The sequence below is a fragment of the Triticum aestivum genome, chromosome 1B (genome assembly GCF_018294505.1).
Source record: "Triticum aestivum cultivar Chinese Spring chromosome 1B, IWGSC CS RefSeq v2.1, whole genome shotgun sequence".
Taxonomy (NCBI): domain Eukaryota; kingdom Viridiplantae; phylum Streptophyta; class Magnoliopsida; order Poales; family Poaceae; genus Triticum; species Triticum aestivum.
This window is the reverse complement of record NC_057795.1, coordinates 174,478,447-174,505,248: the sequence shown is the minus strand read 5'-3', so window position 1 is coordinate 174,505,248 and position 26,802 is coordinate 174,478,447. Positions and strand designations below refer to the sequence as shown.

The window sequence follows — 26,802 nt, the reverse complement described above, 5'->3', positions numbered from 1 at the left end:
GATGAAATTGTGACGACAACACCTCGGAGCTCAACTCCCCGGGACACTGCCACAACCCCTAAAGACAGGAGGCACCAAGAACAATGTTCTCGTCACAAAACCATCGGAACAAAACCAAGATACTCGCGTGATCCTAAAAAAAATTTAGTGAAATTTGAGAAGAGAAGAGTCAAAACTCTACGCCAGGATGCCTTACCAGAGCGATGAGGAGACTGGGAAGTAAAAGAATTCCTAAGCTCTCCGATATATAATTCCTAAGGACTCAAAACATTTTTCTAGACACAACTCGGCTGCTAAAAACGATCAAGCAATGGGGCTCCTAAGGTCGGGGATGGCTCTGATTACCAACTTGTAACGCCCTCGATGCGGCTATAGCTCCCACGTGTCGAGGCACGACTTAGAGGCATAACCGCATTGAAAGCAATGTCGCAAGTCAGGCAATCATTACAACATCCCATGTAATACATAATAAAAGGGGGAGAGAAGTCAACCTAGATCTAGATCCAGCCGCACTGTAGCAGTGGCGCGACTCCCGAGGTTCGCCGGCCCGATCTGGAGCTCGCCGGCGTCGGACTTGGCGCGGAGGAGGGGCTCGCCGGCCGGGAGGGAGAGGGCGGCGGGGCCGGTGAGGAGGCGGGCGGCGCGGACGGCGGCGGGGTCGGCCGGCGTCGGGGATGGCGCGGACGGCGCGGCGGGGCGCTGCCGGACCGGGGAGGCGAGCGGCGGCGGGGAGGCGGCCCGCGGCGGCGCCGGTCACCGGCGTCGGGGAAGGAGGCGGCGCAGGCGTCGGGGACGGGCGCGGAGAGCGGCGGCGCGGAGCCGGGCCGCGGGGGCCGGCCTCGGGCTCCCGGGCCTCGGCGGCGGCGATGTGGGCCTCGGCCACGTGGCGGCGCGGGACTCGCTGCGGCGGCGGGGCGGACGTTGTCCGGTCGGATCCGGACACGTCCGTCGGTGGCGGGGTTGATCTGTTTTTTTTTAGGGTTTCGGGGAGAGGGAGAGATCCGAAAACGGAGGGGTGTATATATAGGCATAGAGGGAGCTAGGAGAGTCCAAATGAGGTGCGGTTTTCGCCCACACGATCGTGATCGAACGCTCTAGGACATGGAGCAGAGTTTGGTGGGTTTTGGGCCAAATTTGGGGGGTGTTGGGCTGCAACACACACGAGGCCTTTTCGGTCCCTCGGTTAACCGTTGGGGTATCAAACGAAGTCCAAATGACCCGAAACTTGACAGGCGGTCTACCGGTAGTAAACCAAGACCGCTTGGCAAGACTCGGTCCAATCCGGAAATGTTTAAACCCCACACAAGAAAGAAAGGTAGAAATGACCACCGGAGGAGAACGAAACGCCGGAATGCAAAACGGACAACGGGGAAAATGCTCGAATGCATGAGGTGAACATGTATGCAAATGCAATGCACGTGATGACCTGATATGAGATGCATGAAAACGAAAACAACACACACGAAGACAAAGACCCAAACCCGAGAAATAAATATAACTTAGCGCCGGAGACGGCAAGAGTTGGATACAAATATGGAAAGTATAACTGGGGCGTTACAACACTCCACCACTACGAAAAGATCTCGTCCCGAGATCTAGGACTGAAAGAACTCCGGGTACTCAGAACGGAGGTGATCCTTACGTTCCCAGGTAGCTTCACGGTCGGAATGGTGTGACCACTTAACTTTGAGAAATTTGATTGACTTGTTGCGAGTCTTGCGTTCAGTCTCTTCGAGAATAGCAACTGGGTGCTCACGATAGGAGAGATCTTCTTGGAGCTCAATGTCCTCGAAGTTGACGGTGCGGTCAGGAGTCTTGAAGCACTTTCGAAGCTGAGAGACATGGAACACATCATGAACATTTGCAAAGTTTGAAGGAAGCTCGAGTTGGTAGGCGAGGTCGCCTCTCTTGCTGACAATCTTGAAAGGTCCCACGTATCTAGGGGCAAGCTTCCCTTTGATACCGAAGCGACGAGTACCTTTCATGGGAGAGACGCGGAGGTAAACATGATCCCCAATCTCGAAAACCAGATCACGATGCTTACTATCATAGTAGCTCTTCTGGCGGGATTGAGCTGCTTTGAGGTTATCACGAATGACTTTGCACATTTCTTCTGCTTCTGTGATTAAGTCATTACCCAGCAGCTGACGTTCACCGGTTTCAGACCAGTTGAGAGGGGTACGGCACTTCCTGCCATACAGAATTTCGAAGGGGGCCTTGCCCGAACTTGCTTGAAAGCTGTTGTTGAAGCGGATGTTGGTGCCCATAGCCTTCTGAAAAGAATCCCAAAACTTGGAGGTAAAGATGCTGCCACGGTCTGAAGATATCACTTGAGGAATACCGTGCAGAGAGACAATGCGAGAGGTATAGAGTTCCGCCAATTGAGCTGCAGTGATTGACTCTTTGATAGGCAGAAAATGAGCCACTTTGGTGAGCTTGTCGATGACAACGAAGATAGCATCATTGCCACGCTTGGACTTTGGAAACCCAGTCACGAAGTCCATTTCAATGTGGTCAAACTTCCATTCTGGAATGGCAAGAGGTTGGAGGAGACCAGCTGGCCTTTGGTGTTCTGCCTTCACTCTTCTGCAGACATCACATTCATTCACGAATTGAGCGATCTCGCGCTTCATTCGAGTCCACCAATAAGCTTGCTTGAGGTCCTGATACATCTTCGTACTACCAGGGTGGATGGAGAGGAGAGAGTTGTGAGCCTCGTTCATGATCACCTTACGAATTTCACCTTTGGGCACAACAATTCGATCCTCGAAGAAGAGAGTGTCCTTGTCATCAAGTCGGTAGCACTTGTACTTGGACTGACTCTTTGCAATACCAATCTTCACCTTCTTCACCATAGCATCAAGAAGTTGGGCTTGGCGAATCTGGTCTTCTAAGGTAGGAGAGACTTGAAGGTTAGAGAGGAAACCTTGAGGAACAACTTGCAGATTAAGTTTGCGGAAAGCTTCACAAAGCTCGGGTTGATAAGGCTTGAGAATCAGACTGTTGCAATATGCTTTTCTGCTCAAAGCGTCAGCAATCACATTAGCCTTGCCTGGAGTATACTCGATACTCGGATTGTACTCTTGGATCATTTCGACCCATCGAGTCTGCCTGAGGTTGAGATTATGCTGAGTGAAGATGTACTTGAGACTCTTGTGATCAGTGAAAATATCCACTTTCCTTCCCAATAGAAGATGTCTCCAAGTCAACAAAGCGTGTACAACTGCCGCCAACTCGAGATCATGAGTGGGGTAGTTCTTCTCATTAGGTTTCAACTGGCGAGAGGTATAAGCAACAACTTTCTTCTCTTGCATCAGTACAGCACCGAGACCTTGGAGAGAGGCATCACAAAAGACCTCGTACGGCTTGGTTTCATCAGGCGGAGTCAGAACTGGAGCAGTGATCAATTTCTCTTTCAAAGAGTTGAAAGCAATATCACACTCCGGAGACCAAACGTACTTGACGTGCTTCTGAAGAAGATTTGAGAGAGGCTTGGCGATCTTAGAAAAGTTTTCAACGAATCTTCTGCAATAGCTTGCGAGACCGAGGAAACTGCGGAGTTGCTTCACGTTCTGAGGAGGTTCCCAATTCACAATTGCGGACACCTTCTCAGGATTCACGGAAATGCCCTTGGCGGAGATGATATGACCAAGATAAAGAACCTCATCGAGCCAAAATTCACACTTGGAGAACTTGGCGTAGAACTGATGTTCTCTGAGCTTGTCAAGAACCAAACGCAAGTGCTTGGCATGATCTTTCTTGTTCTTCGAGAAAACCAGAATGTCGTCGAGATAGACCAAAACGAATTCATTGGTGTAGGGGTTGAAGATGAAATTCATCATGCGAGAGAACGTCGGAGGAGCGTTGGCGAGGCCAAAAGACATGACGGTGTATTCATATGAACCAAAGCTTGTTCTGAACGCCGTCTTGGGAATATCTTGCTCACGAATACGAATCTGATGATAACCCATACGGAGATCAAGCTTGGAGAATACTTGAGCACCCTTGAGTTGTTCAAACAGCTCATTTATGTTGGGAAGTGGGTATTTATTCTTGATGGTCTTCTTGTTTACTGGACGGTAATCAACACAAAGTCGACTCGATCCATCCTTCTTCTTCACAAAAAGAACACCACAACCCCACGGAGAAGTACTAGGCCGAATGAGACCCAATCTTTCTTGCTCATCGAGTTGTTTCTTCAACTCCTTCAACTCTTCGGGGCCGAGCTTGTAAGGGCGTTTGCACACAGGTTCCGTACCGGGCTCAAGTTCAATAACAAATTCGACCGGCCGGTTTGGAGGCATCCCTGGAAGTTCTTCTGGAAAGACGTCTTGATATTCGCAAACGACAGGAATTTGCGAAATAGCATCCAATTCACCCTTCTCATTGAGAGAAAACAACCGGATTGAATTATCTCGAGCGGCAAAGACAATGACATCCTCAGACGAATGAGTCAGTTGAATCTGCCTGGCTGCACAATCAAGCTGAGCTTTATGCTTAGAGAGCCAGTCCATCCCGAGAATAAGATCGATATCGGAATTACCAAGAACCACCGGAGAAGAGAGAAACTTGCAGTCGCCCAAAGTGATTGTAACATCCGGAACACACACTCGAGATGTCAAGAGGCTGGCCAGAGAGTCAATATACAACGGTCTCGGCAACATTTGAGTAACAAAATCATGCTTGGAAGCAAAAGGTCTCGAGATGAAACAATGCGATGCACCAGTGTCAAAAAGAACTTTTGCAGGAATATCATTAACAAGAAGGTTACCCATGATCACATCTGAAGAATCCTCTGCCTGAGCTGCATTCACCATATTGACCTTGGCATGCTTGGGATTGTGCTTGACCACAGCTGTACTTGCCGATCTGACAGGAGGAGGAGGAGGAAGACGCCTCTGGTTGGTACACTTGTTGGCATTGTGACCCTTCTGTTGGCACTTGTTGCACGTGACCTCTGAAAGCGGACGGTGATACGGAGCACTCGATCTTGGAGCTTGAGACGAAGCCTTGTTCTGAAAGCCTGGGTTGGGTGGGTGGGAGAAACCACTGCCACCTTTGCTCTTCTGCTGATACGGCTGACGGAACGGAGGAGGAGGAAGCCAATACTTCTGCTGCTTGACCACTTGAGTAGAGGAAGACGGAGTAACATCTCTGGCACGCTTCCTGGAAGCATCACATCTCATCTGAGCAGCCTCTTGCTTCAGTGCCATGTTGTAGAACTCATCGTATCTCAACGGCTCAAAGAGGACAAGAGCGAGCTGAATTTCCTCACGAAGACCACCCCTGAACTGATAGATCATACTCTTCTCATCAGGAACATCCTGCTTGGCAAAACGGGCGAGCTTCTGGAACAACTTGTTGTAGTCATAGACAGACAAAGAGCCTTGCTTCAGATTGCGGAATTCCTGACGCTTACTCTCAACCACACTTTGAGGGATGTGATGAGCGCGGAAATCTTGACGGAAATCGTCCCAAGTGATCAGACGTCCACCTCTGGAATCCTTGTACTGCTGGAACCACTCTGCAGCCTGATCTTTGAGCTGGAAAGAAGCGAACTTGACGAAATCTTCAGGCCTGACGTTGCTGCATTCAAAATGCTTGCCCCTAGATACGTGGGACCTTTCAAGATTGTCACCAAGAGAGGCGACCTCGCCTATCAACTCGAGCTTCCTTCAAACTTTGCAAATGTTCATGATGTGTTCCATGTCTCTCAGCTTCGAAAGTGCTTCAAGACTCCTGACCGCACCGTCAACTTCGAGGACATTGAGCTCCAAGAAGATCTCTCCTATCGTGAGCACCCAGTTGCTATTCTCGAAGAGACTGAACGCAAGACTCGCAACAAGTCAATCAAATTTCTCAAAGTCAAGTGGTCACACCATTCCGACCGTGAAGCTACCTGGGAACGCGAGGATCACCTCCGTTCTGAGTACCCGGAGTTCTTTCAGTCCTAGATCTCGGGACGAGATCTTTTCGTAGTGGTGGAGTGTTGTAACGCCCCAGATGTAACTTTCCATATTTGTATCCAACTCTTGCCGTCTCCGGCGCTAAGTTATATTTATTTCTCGGGTTTGGGTCTTTGTCTCCGTGTGTTGTTTTCTTTTTCGTGCATCCCTTATCATGTCATCACGTGCATTGCATTTGCATACATGTTCATCTCATGCATTCGAGCATTTTCCCCGTTGTCCGTTTTGCATTCCGGCGTTTCGTTCTCCTCCGGTGGTCATTTCTACCTTTCTTTCTTGTGTGGGGTTTAAACATTTCCGGATTGGACCGAGTCTTGCCAAGCGGCCTTGGTTTACTACCGGTAGACTGCCTGTCAAGTTTCGGGTCATTTGGACTTCGTTTGATACTCCAACGGTTAACCGAGGGACCGAAAAGGCCTCGTGTGTGTTGCAGCCCAACACCCCCCAAATTTGGCCCAAAACCCACCAAACTCTGCTCCATGTCCTAGAGCGTTCGATCACGATCGTGTGGGCGAAAACCGCACCTCATTTGGACTCTCCTAGCTCCCTCTATGCCTATATATACACCCCTCCGTTTTCGGATCTCTCCCTCTCCCCGAAACCCTAAAAAAAAAAAGATTTCCTTCCTCCGCCGCCGACGGACGTGTCCGGATCGGACCGGACACCGTCCGCCCCGCCGCCGCCAGCCAACCGCGAGCCGCCAAGTGGCGCCTCGGGTCCCCAGTTCACCGCCGACGCCCGGGGCCCGCCAGGCCCACGAAGGGCCCTCCCCGGCCCGCAGTCTCCCCGCCGCCTCCTCCTACGTCCGCCGCCGCCACCTCCGGCGCCGGTGGCCGCCGCCGCCGCGGGCCGCCGCGCCCCCGACCGGAGTTCGTCGCCGCGTCGCCGCGGGCCGCCGCGCCCGACCCCGCTCCGCCCCGCTGCCATCTCCGGTGGTCGCGGCTCCGCCACCGCCCGGCGCCGCCGTCCCGGCCACCGGACGCCGCCCCGCCGGCCGTCGTCCCCGCCTTCGCCGGCGTCGCCTCGGGAGGCGCGCCCCGACCCGGCTGCTACAGTGCCCGAACCCTAGATCTGAGATCTAAACCGAGGGTTGACTTTTTCCCTCTCCCTCTAATTTTTATGCATTCTTTGACTGCTTGTATCTCCGCAACCGAAACTCCGTTTTGGGCATATAATATATCAAAATCTTCGTCTCGACATGTACATCATTTCATTCCATTGCATAATTTGCATTTGAGGTCATCTTGATACCCAAAATGCTGTGAGAAGGAGGCTTCGTGAGTTAAATTGCAGATCCGTTAGTTCATCTTGCACTTTTGTCATTTTTGCTATATTTAATTCGTGCATGATATGCCTGTGCCCCTTTGGGATGTATTGTGAAGCATTTTGTCTTCTTTCCAGAGGTGCCACCCATGCATTTTTAGGATGTGTGTGTTGTCTTGTGCAAGCTTGCGAAGAGAGGTACCTGAGATTGCAGATTTCAGGGACTTAGTGATTTTCACTAAGTCTGGGATATTTTAGTTCATGATGCCATATGTCCAGCTTGTTTCCTAGTGATCCGTGCCTCTTTTGAGGATGATCAGTAAGGGAGTTTTGATATTTATGTCATGCTCTATCCATCCATGTCTTTGTTGGCATTTGTGGAGTGCTCTAGGTTGACTCAATCGAGCTCAACTTTTGCTTCGTTGTTAATCTGGGCAGATCGTCAACTTGTTTGCGATTTCGCCGATGCTACCGTTAGTGTTCCATGCATGCTATGCCTTCGTTCTTGCCATGTGTAGCTAGCACTTTGTGCCTTCTTGCTGGTTATATGCTTCCCTTGCCATGACTTGCACCGTAGTGAGTGCATCGAGCTCGTTTACATGCCTTCGTGAGTTAGATTTCAGCATGTCTCAGTTTTCACTAAGTCTGAAAACTGATTGTGTTCGAGCGATGTTCGTGAGCTCGGTAGAGTACTTTGTGAACCCTTTTGGCCCCAGGTCACTTTGGGTGTTTTATTAAGCTTGTTGAGTAGGTCCATGCCATGTTCTTACTTGTCATGTTCAGGTTTCCTATCATGTTGTTTTGCTGCTCCGAAGAGAGCTTCGTGATCTGAAATTTCAGACTAGTGTTAGTTTCACTAAGTCTGAAATCTGTTTTGCATTTGCGTTTTAGCCATGCTTGTTTGAACCTCTTAATGGATGAATTTGCCTGTGGCTCAGTGCTAGTGTTTTGTCGACCATCTTGTGTACTTCACTGCCATGTATTTTGTTTTCTTGTTTGGTGGCTGTAGCATGTTCATTTCGTTGCATTTAGATGCCTACTTGCTGTTAGTCGCATACCGGTGTCGTATCTTAAAACGCTTGCCATTTCCAAACCGTAACTCCGATTCCAATGATCTTTATATCGTTTTCAAGCGATTTCATCCCCTCTATCCAGTGGCACACTTGGTTTTCCAAGTTGATGCCAGGTTCATGCATTTCCTGTCATATCTTGCATCTTGCATCCCGCATCGCATCCCGCATAGCATATCGTCATTTCATCGTATTGCTTGTTCTTGCCCGTGGTTGATTGTATCCTTGTTGCTTGTTTGTCTTGTTGGGTAGAGCCGGGAGACGAGTTTGCTACCGAGGAGCCCGTTGAGTTTGCTTGTGAGGATCCAGTCAACTCTGACAACTGTGCAGGCAAGATGATCATACCCTCGAAATCACTACTATCTTTGCTATGCTAGTCTGCTCGCTCTTTTGCTTTGCCACTGCTACGATGCCTACCTTTTGCTTGTCAGCCTCCCAATTGCCATGTTAAACCTCTAACCCACCATTGTCCTAGCAAACCGTTGATTGGCTATGTTACCGCTTTGCTCAGCCCTTCTTATAGCGTTGTTAGTTGCAGGTGAAGATTGGAGCCGTTCCTTGTTGGAACATTTATATTCTTGTTGGGATATCATTATATTGCTATGTTATCTTAATGCATCTATATACTTGGTAAAGGGTGGAAGGCTCGGCCTCTCGCCTAGTGTTTTGTTCCACTCTTGCCGCCCTAGTTTCCGTCATATCGGTGTTATGTTCCCGGATTGTTGCGTCCCTTACGCGGTTGGGTTATAATGGGAACCCCTTGATAGTTCGCCTTGATTAAAGCTTTTCCAGCAATGCCCAACATTGGTCTTACCATTTGCCACCTAGCCCCTTTTCCCTTGGGTTTCCGGAGCCCGAGGGTCATCTTATTTTAGCCCCCACGGGCCAGTGCTCCTCTGAGTGTTGGTCCGAACTAGAGCCCTGTGCAGCGCCACCTCGGGGAAACTCTATAGCTCCCACGTGTCGAGGCACGACTTAGAGGCATAACCGCATTGAAAGCAATGTCGCAAGTCAGGCAATCATTACAACATCCCATGCAATACATAATAAAAGGGGGAGATAACATAGTTGGCTTACACTCGCCACGTCACATCAGAGTACATAAATAACATCCAACAAACAAACACTCATGGCCCGACTACGGCGCCAAAATAGAAAAGACCCCCAACATGCGACAAGGTCCTGAATCGATAACCCCAACTAGGCACCACTACTGATCATCCGGAAAAGACACATAGTATCGCTGAGAGTCCTCGTCGAACTCCCACCTGAGCTCGTAATCGTCAACTGGAGCGGAATCACCTGGACCTGCATCTGGAGTTGTAGTATCTGTGAGCCACAGGGACTCAGCAATCTCACACCCACGCGATCAAAACTATTTAAGCTCATAGGAATGGATAAGGCAAATATATGTGGAGCTGCAGCAAGCGACTAGCATATGTGGTGGCTAACTTATACGCAAAAGAGAGCGAGAAGAGAAGGCGAAGCACGAGCGAGAAGCTAAAGGAACATCCTGCGCAAGCATAACTCCAACACCGTGTCCACTTCCCGGACTCCGCCGAGAAGGGGCCATCACGGTAACACACACGATTGATTCATTTTAATTAAGTTTCGTTCAAGTCATCTACAACCGGACATTAACAAATTCCCATCCGCCCATAACCGCGGGCACGGCTTTCGAAAGATCAATCCCTGCAGGGGGGTCCCAACTTAGCCCATAACAAGCTCTCACGGTCAACGAAGGAATAGACCTCCACCCAAGACACACCGATCAGACTCGGTATCTCGGTACAACAAGATGATTCGACAGGTTAAAACAAGTCCAGCAACACCGCCCGAATGTGCCGACAAATCCCGATAGGAGCTGCACATATCTCTTTCTCAGGGCACACTCAGATGAGCAATCCGTACAACTAAAACCAAACCTTGAGTTTCCCCGAGGTGGCGCTGCACAGGGCTCTAGTTCGGACCAACACTCAGAGGAGCACTGGCCCGTGGGGGGCTAAAATAAGATGACCCTCGGGCTCCGGAAACCCAAGGGAAAAGGGGCTAGGTGGCAAATGGTAAGACCAATGTTGGGCATTGCTGGAAAAGCTTTAATCAAGGCGAACTATCAAGGGGTTCCCATTATAGCCCAACCGCGTAAGGGACGCACTATCCGGGAACATAACACCGGTATGACGGAAACTAGGGCGGCAAGAGTGGAACAAAACACTAGGCGAGAGGCCCAGCCTTCCACCCTTTACCAAGTATATAGATGCATTAAGATAACATAGCAATATAATGATATCCCAACAAGAATATAAATGTTCCAACAAGGAACGGCTCCAATCTTCACCTGCAACTAACAACGCTATAAGAAGGGCTGAGCAAAGCGGTAACATAGCCAATCAACGGTTTGCTAGGACAATGGTGGGTTAGAGGTTTAACATGGCAATTGGGAGGCTGACAAGCAAAAGGTAGGCATCGTAGCATTGGCAAAGCAAAAGAGCGAGCAAACTAGCATAGCAAAGATAGTAGTGATTTCGAGGGTATGATCATCTTGCCTGCACAGTTGTCAGAGTTGACTGGATCCTCACAAGCAAACTCAACGGGCTCCTCGGTAGCGAACTCGTCTCCCGGCTCTACCCAACAAGACAAACAAGCAACAAGGATACAATCAACCACGGGCAAGACCAAGCAATATGATGAAATGACGATATGCTATGCGGGATGCAATGCGGGATGCAAAATGCAAGATATGACAGGAAAAGCATGAACCTGGCATCAACTTGGAAAACCAAGTGTGCCACTGGATAGAGGGGATGAAATCGCTCGAAAACGATATAAAGATCATAGGAATCGGAGCTACGGTTTGGAAATGGCAAGCGTTTTAAGATACGACACCGGTATGCGACTTACAGCAAGTAGGCATCTAAATGCAACGGAATGAACATGCTACAGCCACCAAACATGAAAACAAAATACATGGCAGTGAAGTACACAAGATGGTCGACAAAACACTAGCACTGAGCCACAGGCAAATTCATCCATTAAGAGGTTCAAACAAGCATGGCTAAAACGCAAATGCAAAACAGATTTCAGACTTAGTGAAATTAACACTAGTCTGAAATTTCAGATCACGAAGCCCTCTTCGGAGCAGCAAAACAACATGATAGAAAACCTGAACATGACAAGTAAGAACATGGCATGGAGCTACTCAACAAGCTTTAAAAAACACCCAAAGTGACCTGGGGCCAAAAGGGTTCACAAAATACTCTACCGAGCTCACGAACATCGCTCGAACACAATCAGTTTTCAGACTTAGTGAAAACTGAGACATGCTGAAATCTAACTCACGAAGGCATGTAAACGAGCTCGATGCACTCACTACGGTGCAAGTCATGGCAAGGGAAGCATATAACCAGCAAGAAGGCACAAAGTGCTAGCTACACATGGCAAGAACGAAGGCATAGCATGCATGGAACACTAACGGTAGCATCGGCGAAATCGCAAACAAGTTGACGATCTGCCCAGATTAACAACGAAGCAAAATTTGAGCTCGATTGAGTCAACCTAGAGCACTCCACAAATGCCAACAAAGACATGGATGGATAGAGCATGACATAAATATCAAAACTCCCTTACTGATCATCCTCAAAAGAGGCACGGATCACTAGGAAACAAGCTGGACATATGGCATCATGAACTAAAATATCCCAGACTTAGTGAAAATCACTAAGTCCCTGAAATCTGCAATCTCAGGTACCTCTCTTCGCAAGCTTGCACAAGACAACACACACATCCTAAAAATGCATGGGTGGCACCTCTGGAAAGAAGACAAAATGCTTCACAAAACATCCCAAAGGGGCACAGGCATATCATGCACGAATTAAATATAGCAAAAATGACAAAAGTGCATGATGAACTAACGGATCTGCAATTTAACTCACGAAGCCTCCTTCTCACAGCATTTTGGGTATCAAGATGACCTCAAATGCAAATTATGCAATGGAATGAAATGATGTACATGTCGAGACGAAGATTTTGATATATTATATGCCCAAAACGGAGTTTCGGTTGCGGAGATACAAGCAGTCAAAGAATGCATAAAAATTAGAGGGAGAGGGAAAAAGTCAACCCTCGGTTTAGATCTCAGATCTAGGGTTCGGGCACTGTAGCAGCCGGGTCGGGGCGCGCCTCCCGAGGCGACGCCGGCGAAGGCGGGGACGACGGCCGGCGGGGCGGCGTCCGGTGGCCGGGACGGCGGCGGGGCGGACGGTGTCCGGTCCGATCCGGACACGTCCGTCGGCGGCGGAGGAAGGAAATCTTTTTTTTTTTAGGGTTTCGGGGAGAGGGAGAGATCCGAAAACGGAGGGGTGTATATATAGGCATAGAGGGAGCTAGGAGAGTCCAAATGAGGTGCGGTTTTCGCCCACACGATCGTGATCGAACGCTCTAGGACATGGAGCAGAGTTTGGTGGGTTTTGGGCCAAATTTGGGGGGTGTTGGGCTGCAACACACACGAGGCCTTTTCGGTCCCTCGGTTAACCGTTGGGGTATCAAACGAAGTCCAAATGACCCGAAACTTGACAGGCGGTCTACCGGTAGTAAACCAAGACCGCTTGGCAAGACTCGGTCCAATCCGGAAATGTTTAAACCCCACACAAGAAAGAAAGGTAGAAATGACCACCGGAGGAGAACGAAACGCCGGAATGCAAAACGGACAACGGGGAAAATGCTCGAATGCATGAGGTGAACATGTATGCAAATGCAATGCACGTGATGACCTGATATGAGATGCATGAAAACGAAAACAACACACACGAAGACAAAGACCCAAACCCGAGAAATAAATATAACTTAGCGCCGGAGACGGCAAGAGTTGGATACAAATATGGAAAGTATAACTGGGGCGTTACATGCATGTCATGGCAACTGCATTGCACTCTATAAGGCCCCTACTGACTTGGTGCTTTTTATGCAAATAAGACTGTAATGCAACTGACTTACTTGTTAAAGATCTTGTTGGTGTATATCTTGCTCATTTGCCTCTCCATCGGTAAATACGTTAGCAATTTTGGCTGCTTTAGGGCTGTGGTCGCTTCTTGCTGTAGCTCAGATCCCAGAATTTTTTGTTGCAAAGCTGTGTACTGCTTGGCAAACTGCAGCAATGAGTTGCCAGGGCTGATGTACCGCTTTAAAACAGCATTGAACCCCTCGCTGCGCTGCGTAGTCTGCAGAAAGGGGAAGAAGCACTGCATGAAGTAGGCCGGCACCCAGTACATTCGCTTCTCCCACAGGCTAACAAGAGTCTCATTATCCTGGACTTGATGTGTTTCAGTCATGGCCATCCAGCTCCTTTCAAACTCCTCCACCGTCAAGCTGTGGTCCACGCACAGCTCGAATGCCTTGTGCAGCTCTGGACGGTCGGCAAAGAACGGTCCTAGCGTCTCCTCAGCCTTCTTTATAATGTGCCACCTGCAGTTCCTATGCACTGCCAACGGAAAGACCTCCTCTATGCCTGCACGCATGCTGAAATCTTGGTCCGTTATTATGTTCATCGGAGCAAGTCCATCCATGCACTCCAAGAAGGTCTTGAACAGCCAAACGTACCCATCTGTGTCTTCGTTCCGGACGAGGCCGCATCCGAACTGCAACGACTGATTGTGATTATTTATTCCTATGAACGGAGCGCATGGCATCTCGTACATATTGGTGAGGTACGTCGCGTCGAATGAAATGCAATCTCGGAAATGTTTGTAGGCTCTCCTTGCAGCACCATCCACCCAATACATCCTGACACGGTCCTCATCGTCCAACCTTATCCTGTAGAAGAAATCTGGATCTTCCTTTGCTTTCGCATCGAAGTAGGCTATTGTGGCCTCTATGTCTGCCAACTTGCTCTCTCTACGGTACTTGGCCTGTAGGTTTGTGACGTCAGCTGGTATGTACGGCATGCTACTCAGAGTCCCCTTTTTGCTGTGGATGAGAGATAGTATCTGTACCATTCTTGATGGACCGACGTTACAATCATGTAGCAGCTTTACGAATTTCCTTTCGACGGGGGTGAACCCTTTGTGGGCGGTCAGAAATTTCACCAGGTCGAACTTCTTTATGAGTTTGTGGTTGTGCTCGTCAAAATACTCATTGACCACCCATGTTGCTCCATCTACGTTTAGCTTACACCGGACAGGGCACCCCGTCTTGAGAATGATGCCTCTCTTTCGTTCCGGAACGACAGGCGCAACACCTTTCCCCTTCTTGTTCCTCCGTGCCTTGTGGCACCTCATCTCACCTTTGCCGTACTCATTAGTTTTCTTAATTTTCCTATGGTACTCGGTGTTGACCGCAAATCCATGGAACTTTGCGTATGCCTGGTAGTATTCCTTTGCTTCTGCGAACGATCCAAATCTCGGATTGCCCACCATCTTCATCCTCTTGTGCGTCGTCGTCAGTTTCATCATTCGCTTCAGTATCGGCGGCAGTTCCATCTACTCGAGTGTTGCTAGTGCTTGTGTTCAAAGGGGTGCTCGTCGGCATTGCTGGAATGATTGCCATTCCCGACTCTGACTCGAAATTGTTTGCGGCATGACAGTCTGCTGGCTGGTGGAACGCGTCTTCCGTGCGCTCAGAGCTCCCCGCAGTAGATGTCCCCGCACCGCTGTTCACTGTAGTTGTAGGTTCTGTAATAGAAAAAACAAGCACGAGAGTAAGATTTTTTGGTTGAATAAGATGTGTATCACAACGGATCACACCATCTTCGATTGATTTGGCACGACATTTTTTCAAACAGCAAGCCGTGAGACTGCGTGTGGACATGTGTGGCAGCTGTAGCTGTCCAGTCATGGCAGGTACTGTTCAACAAACATGGCAACTATTGTTTTGCCTACAAAAAACTACAAACAACAAATGTAGTGATGTTTTTTGTGGTTCATTTTTTTCCTTACCTTGTTGTGCTGCATTTGGCCATCTTGTGTGGTCTGTGACACCAAAATGTCGTGCTCCACCTGCAATTTGTGAAGCTTGCCATGGGACGATTGCCGTGTCACCACCAGCGTAATACGCTGTAAGCATAGTAGTGGTTGGTCAATTCATGGCAATTTGCAGTTTGTGCTAGCACGACAACTGCAGTCGCCCCTGATGTGGCAACTGCGGTTTTACTGGCATGGCAACTATAGTTGCATCGGCATGGCAACCGCAGTTGTTCCTCCATTGCAACTGCAGTTGCGATGACATGGCAATTGTAGTTGCTCTGGCATGGCAACTGCAGTTGTTTCTCCATGGCAACTGCAAGTGTCCACTGATGGCAACAACAGTTGTCCAGGGATGGCAAATGTAGTTTTAAATTCATGGCAATTGTAGAAGTCCAGTCATGGCAATTTGGAGCTGCCAACTATGCCCCTTCTGCTAATTGAACATCCGCAACTTCACTTTTTTTATGGACTGACCTGTGTATGACGTCGATGGCAGGTACATGGGTGCTGGCTGATGCCACGTGCTGCATGAAGGCCCTGCATTTTCACCCGTGATAACTCGTGAGTCCTCTTGCCAGTTTTTTTGCATGTCCATTTTTCACGTCCACAGCAGTATGTGTTTTTTTTGGTTTTGCATTACCTTGATTAGCCATACTAGCTAGTTGAGGTTGGTTGCCCGTAAATATGTCAGTGTTAGCGCCTTGTGACTGAACTTGCCATGGGGCCCCCCTGAGAGTGTTTTGGTCATAAGAACCTGCAAAAAAATGGGAGTGTAGGACATAAGTAGAATGTCATCTTCATCGTTGCAAAGTTGGCAACTGTTCTCTTCTTTTTGTTACCACGCATCATACCTACGCCTGCATACTATTCTAGTAGTGGCAGCAACGGCCCTGCAGAGATGAGTTGACTATACTCTGCTGCATCCCAAGGCGGTGTTTTTGGCCTTTTAGAACCCCAAGCATCAGCGCCACCTTCGCGATTCATCCTTTCCGCGTCTCGATTCTTTTCCGACATGTTCTCAATCACTGGATGATCAAAAAGGCATCAATAATCCACAAGAATTGTATTCTTCTGCTGCTTGCACATGGAAGATAGGGATGGCAAGCAACAGGTCAAAATAGGTGGCAATTGTCATCATACACAAGCGGCAACTGTCGTTACACACAAGTGGCAATTATTTTTTCCCACCCTCTTCATTCAAAAAATCGTCCTTCCTGCCCTTTTTTAGGGATTCCTACTCATCCATTTCATACCCAACTACTTAAGTGCCTAAACTAGGCACCTAAGTTAACCTCAAACGTAGTACATGGCAGATCTGGTGTATTCTGCCTGGCAATTGCGAATATACACCGAACCATGCAGTGTTCTACCCCTATAGTATGGACCCAGTACAAGATCGGGAGATTTTCAGCCTTAAGGATGAGAGGGAAGGACGAGATCGAGATTTTTCACCTGGTTTTAGTTGATCGTGTCTGGAGGGCTGGATTGGAGTGGGCGGCTGGGGATGGGAAGGGTTAGGGTGTGGTTTGGGGTCGGAGCGCCCTACGGATCTGCCCTGGTTGCCATGGCAACCAGGGATGGCCGGCGACGGATGTCGGGGTTCGAGAGGTGGGGGACGATGGCGGCGTACGAGAGAGGGGATGGATCGGAGGCGTGGATCGGCTGGGTCGTGCGGGCAGCCGGTCTTCTGGCCCGGACGGGGCAGTGCGGGCGGGGTTGCCACACACCGGACGTGCGGGCCGTGCTTTTGTGCGCTCGGACGTGGTCGTGCGGGCCGATCCCCGTCTATGCCGCACGAGGCGTGCGGGCGGGTTCCTATCGACGCCACACGTGTGGCAGTTATTCGGACCCCAAATTTAACAGCCATCAGGTTGGGCTTGACATTTCGTCAAATGCTTTGAGCACGCCGGAGCTTCCACTCCCCATCGTGCCTACCACCAGCTCTCGGCGACTGTGGACGCGCCCGACTCGCTGTCGTGGCCGTGGCCGCGCCCGGCTTGTTGTCGTGGCCGTGCCACGCGGGAGCCGGAGACGGGACTAGGCGAGACGACCGAGCCCCGCCTGACAGCCCTCTGTGCGCTCGTGTCGTCCCGACCGACTGTTGCTCCGCATCCGCGTCTGCGTGCCCGACGGTGGGCCAGCTCGCCGCGCAGCTACGCCGTCTCTGCCTGCCGCGCCGTGTTCGGCTCGCCCCGTCGTGCACCCGGCCGCTGCCGAGTCCTCACCAGCTCCGGCTCCCGCGCCACTCGGCCTATGCCTCCTACGCGAGCTCGGCCCGGCCGGCTTCGAGCTGCCTCTGGCCGGCTCCCGCGTCGCTTCCCCGGCCGTCACCGGTGCCGCCCCCAAGGGCCGCTTCGCTCCTCTGCGCCTCGCGCGCGTGTCCGCGCCGTCCCAGCCCTCTGCCCCAACCCGCCTCCGCCTCCACGCATGATGCGCCGGCTCCGCCTGCGCTGCCATCACGCCCAGCCGGATCCCCGCGTCTGGCTCCGCTCACCCGCACGCCGGCCCCGCTCGCGTTGCCGTTGTGCCCGGCCGCGTCCATGCTGGTCGCAGGCTTCACTACGTCGGGTCGCCTCGCCGATGCTCTGCCCCCGGCCGCACTGGCATCCGACATCGCGGCACCAGCCACATCCGCCCGCCTCCAGCTCTGCCATCTTCGGGTGGTCAGCCGGCGCCGTGCTGTGCGCCTCCTGAACCCATGCGGCCTGCTCCAGCTGCGCCATTGCCTCGCACTCCAGCCGGTCGCAGTAGTAGAGCACCGCACGGAACCGGTGCGGCAGCTCCGTGGCCGCGATCAGCGGCCCGGTCACGGTGATGGGCAGCGTCCGCCCGAGGTCCAACGCGACGCGCGTCGGGACGGCGGTCTGCACAGACTCGACATGGATCTGCACCATCTTTCCACCCTGCTCGTTGCCGGCGAAGGCTTGGTCGAGGCCAGCGCAGTCGCCGTCGCTGCCGCCAAGCTGAGGGGCCGCTTCGACCACGACCTGCAGCGGGTCAGCGGCGAGCTGCGGGTGGCACTAGCCGCGGAGGAGAAGAACAAGCGGGCCATGGAGGGAGAGAGAGGGGATTGAGGATTAGGGAGAGAGAGGAGGATTAACTCGAGACACATGTCTCCAGAGAGCCACCCACGCGCGCCTTGCTACATCCCTCGGGCCTGGCTCTCGCGAAACTGCCGATTCGGCCGTTCCCAATGGGCCAGGCCCAGGAGTGCTTTAAGAACCGTGCTATGCAGGCTTACTGTATGCGGGGAACCAAAAAAGTGAGGTCCAAAAAGATGCTGCACCATGTGGGTGTAACATCTCAAATTTTTAATTTGGAATGTTATACATTAGATCATCATTGCATATCATATTTCTTGCATTTTGGCTCGATCCTAGAAATTCTACGCAACACAAGAACCCACAGAGAGAGTTGAAGATTTCGTTATTTTCATATTCGAGTTTTCTCAAAATTTGAAAATAGGATCATTTGATTTTATTTATGTTTTCTTCAATTATTTCTATTACAAAAATACGAGAGAGGGAATAAAATGACTTTCCCAAAATAAAGAAATATTGAGGATTTGATAATAAAAATCAAATAAGATTTTATTTCGGAGTTTTTGGCTATTTTATTTGAATTTAGGAAAAATGTGCGTTTTTCAAAAGTACATTTAGGCCCCAAATAAATGTTCATCTTGTCCGGATTGATTTTAGAAGCCGGAGAAAATTTATTTCGTGATTTTTGGAGTCTGTTTAGTATTTCTTTTACTTGTTTTTCTGCGCGAAAGTATTTAAAAAAACGCGAACAGACTTTGGGCCGTGTTCGGCCAGGACTCCATCTGGCCGGGCCTTTATAAGGCGTCGCCCCGAGCCCGTCAGCCCAGCCGCCCCGCGCCAAAACCCTAGCCCCACCGCCGCCGCCGCCGCGCCTCTGCGAGCAGCAGCCGCCGTCGTCGCCCGCGTCGCCGCCGTCGACCGCCATCGCCGCCGAACCCCGTCGCCACGCCCGACGCCGCCGACCGTCAGACGCCGCCGCCTCGTTGCCAGACCACCGCCGCCCCACCCGGCGGACCCTGCCGCCCCCTCGTCGGAGGTAGCCGCCGCCCCGCCGCCGGCGGTTTTCCTCAGAAAACTGTTCGGTTTTTCCGCCGGTTTTTCGTTCGATTTTGTTAAATAAAAACCCTAGATCTATTTATGTTTCGGTTTAGTTTAGTTAGCGGACGTTCGTCCGTACGTTCGTTTTAACGAACGGTTTTTGTTTTTTTTCGCAGACAGCGAACGTTCGTTCGTTAGCCTGTTCGTCCGTTTTTCTTTTTCTCGGATTTTCCGCGATTATTTCTGATCACGATTTCCGATCTGTTTTTCGTTTTAGTATAGCTTTTCACTCGTTTATTGGAATTAGGCGATTCAAGCGCGTAGAGTTTCATCTCGAAACCCTCTTTCCGTTTAACCAACTCAAACAAGTTTTTGCTACTGTAAAATTTGACTTAGGTCCAGATTAGTAAACGAAACTTGTTTCTTTCGCCGTTTGAGTTTCGTTGCTTCGTTTGATTTGATTCTTTTTGCAAACCGGAGTTCTTAAGTTGAACTTTCTGGTTAGATCTCTTATTTGAGTTTTACCTGTGCATTATATGAGTGCTTATTGTATGCTTGTTTGTTTGCGATAGAGTACCCGGAGTGCGCCGCTTGCTACTTCGAATCTCTAGGTTTCACGGATCATACCTCTTTATTACCCAATTTTATTGCATTAGATCAATCCTCAAACAATTGCATGATTAGGATCTGATTAACATGTGGGTTTTGGAAAGTAGATGAGGTAGAACCTATTACCTGTTATTATCAAACCTTTGGGAGTTACTTCTATGTTTGCTTATATTACCATGCTATGCTAGTAGACGTGGATTGGGTGAGTGTTTCCATGACAGATGTGAGATTGTTTAATTAATGGTTTACTTAAGGTGGCAACTTAAATACACATCTGGGTGGATTGAGGCACCTGGGGAACCCAGTGTTGTCTATATTTTTGAAAATCCCGGGGTACCGTGTGATTCTCCTATGGACCGCCACCCAAGCTCAAAGGGATCATGAGATTATTCTTGCTAGAAACTTCCGTGTGCAGCCACAAGCTACTATGGGCTCTAGCATAGTTGATTAAGTTGCATGAGCTCTTGAAGAGGTAGACTAGCAGATGTAGGGGATGCAGGTTGGTACTGTCTACCCGGAGTAGAGAGTTAATGCTTCTGAAAGACTGTGTCTCGGTCATCCGTTTCTCAAACACCATTTAGTGCGAGAAATCAAGCGGAGGAGATCGAGTCTTGCGGGGAAAAGTGCGCAAACCTCTGCAGAGTGTATAAACTAATCATGGTTAGCCGTGTCTCCGGTTATGGACGTTTTGAGTATCTAGTACTTGGATTATCAATGTGAATCTCATCATGTTACTTAATTAAATTTTGTTGGGTTTAATGATGATGCTAAATTGGGATTGAGTTGGAGTACCCTTCTTAATGTTTAACAACCACCATGATAGTTAAATAAAATTTATTCCTTTGCAGTAGGGAAAAATTGGCTTTACGCAAAACTATAACCATAGAGCTTTTCCACCAGCCATATATGCATGTAGTATAGCATTATTCTGTTCATTACTCTCTATGTGTTACATTGCCAGCATGTTACATGTGCTGACCCATTTTCGGGCTGCAACGTTCATGTTGCAGACTTTTCAGACGACGAGTAAGGTGCCTTAGGTCGTGATCTTATACTCAATGATGTCGTTGGAGTTGATGGACTCGCTTATCTTCCAAGCCTTTCGCTGTTATCGTTATTAGATGGCCTTAAGCCATATTTATTGTAATAAGTTCTCTTTTGAGACATTCGATGTAATAAGTGTGTGATTGCTACTCTGTTATAAATCCTTCAAGTACTGTGCGTGTCAGCATTACCGATCCAGGGATGACACTGATGCACAGAGATCAGACTGTTTGAGGTCTGGTCGCTACAAGATGGTATCAGAGCACATGCTGACTGTAGGACACGACCACTAAGCTAAAGCCCTAGATCACTACTCTCTCTTCATTTCTGACTCCTCATCTTTTCTACTCTTTTAGGATGGCGGATGCAAGGAACAAGTTCACGCAACCGGATGAAGATAAACCCTTTGGATGCCACTTGAAGGAAGTCACTAAGTACCTGAACATCGGAGTACCAAGCTTCACCGGGACCTACATCGCCACTTTACCAGAAGAGGAGCGCTGGATGATCCAAGTTCAAGTTCCAGGAAGAACGTTCATGCCAGTCACTGAGCCCATAGAGTTTTCCTTTGATACACCAACCTGGAGTCTAGGAAAGAGCATGGCAGCTCACATCACCATGGTACGCATTGGAGAAGTTTACCACAAGGATCTCAAGGATACTATCTATCAGATTTGTGGGTGCCGATATGAGCAATGGGAGATGATCAGCACCAGGAAGGATAGATCAATTGCAGCTTTCATCCAGGAGTTAAACCAACAGATACGTCGCCAGGAGAACCAGATGTGCGCAGGCATGATAGATCTAAAGAAGGCATTGACCAAGATCACGGAGCTGGAGGAAGAACTCAAGTCTACGCGCGATGGATATGAGGAGGAAATGACGACACTCGTGGAGAAGAATGATGATCTGAGGAAGAAGCTAAAAGTATTCATGGGATTTCCCGCGACTGGAGGAGAAGACGATGATTGCACTTGCCTGGAGAACTACATCATCATTGACGACACCGACTCGGACCCAGACGATAGTGATGATGACTTTGTTGATGAAGCTGGAGTAGATATCATGGAGTCTTTGACCGAGAAGTTTTTCTAGTCGACCACCATGACAGTAGTAGTATTCCCCCATGTATATAGTATAGTCCGAGCACTTTTGTAACGATAGTTAGACCGTTGTATGCCTTGTTTGAATTGATTGAAGTGATATTGTTTGCTTTTGTCTCATGTGCATATGGGTAGTGTTTTTCTCTCTAGACCTCATTCTATTCTATATTCTCGTCTTTTCTAAGCCCTCAGATGTCTCCGAGATGTGACAATGGATTTGCTTTCCCACCGGAGCTCACCCAGTTGATCCAGCAGCAGAATGCATTGATGCATATGCTAGTCCAGAATCAGAATCAGGGGAACAACAACAACAACAACCCACCACCACCACCTATTGATCACTTAGCCCGTTTCTTGAGGCTGAATCCGCCGGTGTTCTCTAGTAGCACCGAGTCGATAGTTGCAGATGATTGGCTCCGCAAGATGGGAAGGGAGTTGACCACTACAGGATGCACAGATGCAGAGAAGGTGCATTTTGCCGCACATCAGCTTGATGGACCCGCAACATCATGGTGGGAGAATTTCACAGCCACTTATCCTATCGACACTGTCACATGGGATCAGTTTCAGCAGGCTTTCCGTACTGCCCATGTTTCAGCAGGAGCAATGGCCATGAAGAAGCGTGAGTTTCGCAACCTACGCCAGGGAGGACGTACTATTGGCCAGTATGTGGATGACTTTAGTAAGTTAGCACGTTATGCCCCAGATGACGTTGCTACGGATGCAGCTAAGCAGGAGAAGTTTCTGGAAGGACTGAATGATGAGCTGAGCATGCAGTTGATGGTAGCAACCTTTAACAACTACCAGGAGTTGGTAGATAGAGCTCTTATGATTGAAGGCAAGCAGCAGCAGATTGACAGCCACAAGAGGAAGTATGGACAAGGGAAGTATAATTCTGGAGCTCAGCAGAAGCCTCGTTTTACCCCGAACTCGGGAGGACATTTTCAGCATACCCATGGAGGAGGTAGTTCGCACAACCATAGTGGCCCCAAGAATGGTAACAGGAATGGAGGAAGCAACAGACGGAACCACACCAACCCATCAACACCAGCCAAGAGGGATCTGAGCCACATCACCTGTTACAAATGCCAGAAGACTGGACATTATGCCAGCCGAGTCACCAGCAGCAAGGTTATCAAGTTTTGCAAAGTTCAGTGGAGCCACCATACCGAGGACGAAGCCACCTGGGAGCGAGAGGAAGATCTACTGAAGGACCACCCTCACCTATTTTCTAGCCACCCCGAATCTCAAGGGCGAGATTCAACTTAAGGGGGGTAGGTTTGTAACATCCCAAATTTTCAATTTGGAATGTTATACATTAGATCATCATTGCATATCATATTTATTGCATTTTTGCTCGATCCTAGAAATTCTACGCAACTCAAGGACCCAGGAGAGAGTTGGGGATTTCGTTATTTTCATATTTGAGTTTTCTCAAATTTTGAAAATAGGATCATTTGATTTTATTTATCTTTTCTTCAATTATTTCTATTACAAAAATATGAGAGAGGAAATAAAATGACTTCCCCAAAATAAAGAAATATTGAGGATTTGATAATAAAAATCAAATAAGATTTATTTTGGAGTTTTTGGCTATTTTATTTGAATTTAGGAAAATATGCGTTTTTCAAAATTGCATTAGGCCCCAAATAAATGTTCATCTTGTCCGGATTGATTTTAGAAGCCAGGGAATTTTCTTTCAGGATTTTTGGAGTCCGTTTTGTATTTCTTTTATTTGTTTTTCTGCGTGAAAGTATTTAAAAAAACGCGAACCGACTTTGGGCCGTGTTCGGCCAGGGCTCCGTCTGGCCGGGCCTTTATAAGGCGCCGCCCCGAGCCCGTCAGCCAGCCACCCCGCGTCGAAACCCAAGCCCCCCCACCGCCGCCGCCACCACTACGAGCAGCCGCCGCCGCCGTCGCCCGCGTCGCCGCCGCCGACCGTCGTCGCCGCCGAACCCCGCCGCCCCGCCCGACGCCGCCGACCGCCGGACCCCGCCGCCTCGTCGCCGGACCGCCGCTGCCCCATCCGCCGCCCCCTCGCCGGAGGTAGCCGCCGCCCCGCCGCCGGCGGTTTTCCTCAGAAAACTGTTCGGTTTTTCCGCCGGTTTTTCGTTCGATTTTGTTAAATAAAAACCCTAGATCTATTTATTTTTCGGTTTAGTTTAGCTAGCGGACGTTCGTTCGTACATTCGTTTTAACAAATGGTTTTCGTTTTTTTTTTCGCAGACAGCGAACGTTCGTTCGTTAGCCTGTTCGTCCGTTTTTCTTTTTCTCGGATTTTCCGTGATTATTTCTGATCACGATTTCCGATCTGTTTTTCGTTTTAGTATAGCTTTTCACTCGTTTGTTGGAATCAGGCGATTCAAGCGCGTAGAGTTTCGTCTCGAAACCCTCTTTCCGTTTAACCAACTCAAACAAGTTTTTGGTACTGTAAAATTTGACTTAGGTCCAGATTAGTAAACGAAGCTTGTTTCTTTCGCCGTTTGAGTTTCGTTGCTTCGTTTGATTTGATTCTTTTTGCAAACCGGAGTTCTTAAGTTGAACTTTCTGGTTAGATCTCTTATTTGAGTTTTACCTGTGCATTATATGAGTGCTTATTGTATGCTTGTTTGTTTGCGATAGAGTACCCGGAGTGCGCCGCTTGCTACTTCGAATCTCTAGGTTTCACGGATCATACCTCTTTATTACCCAATTTTATTGCATTAGATCAATCCTCAAACAATTGCATGATTAGGATCTGATTAACATGTGGGTTTTGGAAAGTAGATGAGGTAGAACCTATTACCTGTTATTATCAAACCTTTGGGAGTTACTTCTATGTTTGCTTATATTACCATGCTATGCTAGTAGACGTGGATGACACTTCTATGTTTACTCTGTTATAAATCCTTCAAGTACTGTGCCTGTCAGCATTTCCGATGCAGGGATGACACTGATGCACAGAGATCAAACTGTTTGAGGTCTGGTCGCTACAGCGGGCCTGGTTGGGCTCGATGCAGGCAACCAAACTCGCCCCTTTCCCTGGTACCCTACAATTTATTTCCTCTCCGACAAGAAAAGTCCCTTCTTTTTTCCTCTCCCACAAGAAAAGCCCCTTCTCCCGTCGGCGCTGCCGCCAGTCTGCCCCATCTTTGATGGCCTCTTAGTCATGAAGGTGCCCATCTTTGATGGCCTCTTAATCATGAAGGTGCGTAGGATCTCGGCCCTCTGCTGGTGTTTGGGACCTTGTTTTTGTTAGGTTTAGCGTCTTGGTTGGTGTTGTGTGCCAGCGACGATGTCCCTTAGTAGGAGTAATGTCTCCCATGTTCTATCCCCGTCCCAATGGCCCGTCTAGCATCATCGGAGATCGTGTGGAGGTGTGTCTCTGTCGGATCTCATGGGATTCGATCGGGCTTGTCTTCGGTGGATCTGTTTGGATACGATTTTTGTTCATCTTCGTTTAGGTGTTTACAAGTTTGATTCTTTTGATCTACGACTTTCTTCATCGGTGATGGTTGCTGTTCTGGTGCGCTGGTCCTATGGGGCTTAGCACGATGACTTCTCGACTATCTACTACAACAAGGTTTGCTCGGCTCTAGTGATGGAGGGGTGATGACAGCGGCGCGTTTTGGGCTCGCTCCATTGTACTGCCATGATTGAACATGAATAGATTGGAAGTTTCTCGCAAAATAAAAATTTCTCATCTTGTTTTTCTAGAACTTCTCGTCTTGTGGGCACAAGATCTCTTTACACTAGAACATGCTGGAATTTTTTCTATTATGGGCCAGCCCAATAGCAGTTTCAGAAATTCCTAATAAATCCTAGAGGCCCACTCAGCCCATTCATGCAAGGTAAGAGGTGGAACTAAAGTTTATTCCCACATTGCTAGTTTAGAGGGAGTTGGACCTCTTTATAAGGGAGGTTCTTTCCCCACATGTATGAGCATGAGAACAAGAGGGACATCCACGCGCGCTCCTCCTCCGCCGCCCGCCTCGCCTCATCATGACGCGCCGCGGGTTGCGGGTTGCGGGAATGAGCCGAGCCGATGTCTATATTTTTCCATGCACGACGGGTATACGAACAGTCACACAGTAGCTGAAACGTTTTGCTACAGTGGAGAATGAATACGAACGGTGCACCTCTTCGCGTGCTGCCTGTTCACTTCGTCTCCCTCCGTTGCTTCACCTCCTGTCGCGGCCTATTCGCGTCCCTCTCCTGTGCCTATATAAGAGAGGTCGCTCCTCTCCAGAGAGACACATCAGAAGGTCCTCTTCCTCTCGCCACAAGTTCCCGAGCACTGCACTGCTGCTACGTTCTTCCCCATCCCGGCTTGCGGCATGCACCACAGGTCGGGACAGTAGGCCTCCGGAACCGCACCTTTTGAGTCCTGTACGGGAGAAGGGTGATAAGGTTTTTGGGGAGCGCTTCGCGCGACTACTGACTTCTTCGTCATGGATGCCCCGGACTCCGACGACTACTTCCCCGACGACGACTTCTTCCCCGACGTCGACAACCTCCTCGGTGACATGGAGGACACCGACCCCAAGTCCAGTGCCTCTGCTCCTGCTGTTGTCCCGTACGTGTTCTTATTTTTCCTGTTAGAAGTCCTGCAACAGTTCCTTGTTCTGGTGTTTGCCATAGACATGTTAGGCTCTACTTTATATATGCATCTTGATCTACTGTCTGCTCTAGAGATGATCGGTTCTAGCTCATATATGCAGATATTATTTTCC

The 26,802-nt window shown here is 49.3% G+C and overlaps 1 protein-coding gene and 1 long non-coding RNA gene across 2 annotated transcripts; both read right to left on the bottom strand.

Annotated features, from left to right (window-relative positions):
- Positions 1–14,608: 14,608 nt before the first annotated feature.
- Positions 14,609–15,494, bottom strand: LOC123077922 (uncharacterized). Its single transcript, XM_044500287.1, has 3 exons — positions 15,443–15,494; positions 15,229–15,345; positions 14,609–14,964 (listed from the first exon to the last, which is right to left on the bottom strand). The coding sequence occupies exons 1-3, from the start codon at positions 15,492–15,494 to the stop codon at positions 14,609–14,611; spliced, it is 525 nt and encodes a 174-aa protein (XP_044356222.1).
- A 38-nt stretch (positions 15,495–15,532) lies between these two features.
- LOC123089025 (uncharacterized) lies at positions 15,533–16,188 on the bottom strand. Its single transcript, XR_006442222.1, has 3 exons — positions 16,107–16,188; positions 15,896–16,009; positions 15,533–15,792 (listed from the first exon to the last, which is right to left on the bottom strand). It is a non-coding gene; the product is annotated as an uncharacterized lncRNA (long non-coding RNA).
- Between the last annotated feature and the right edge of the window lie 10,614 nt (positions 16,189–26,802).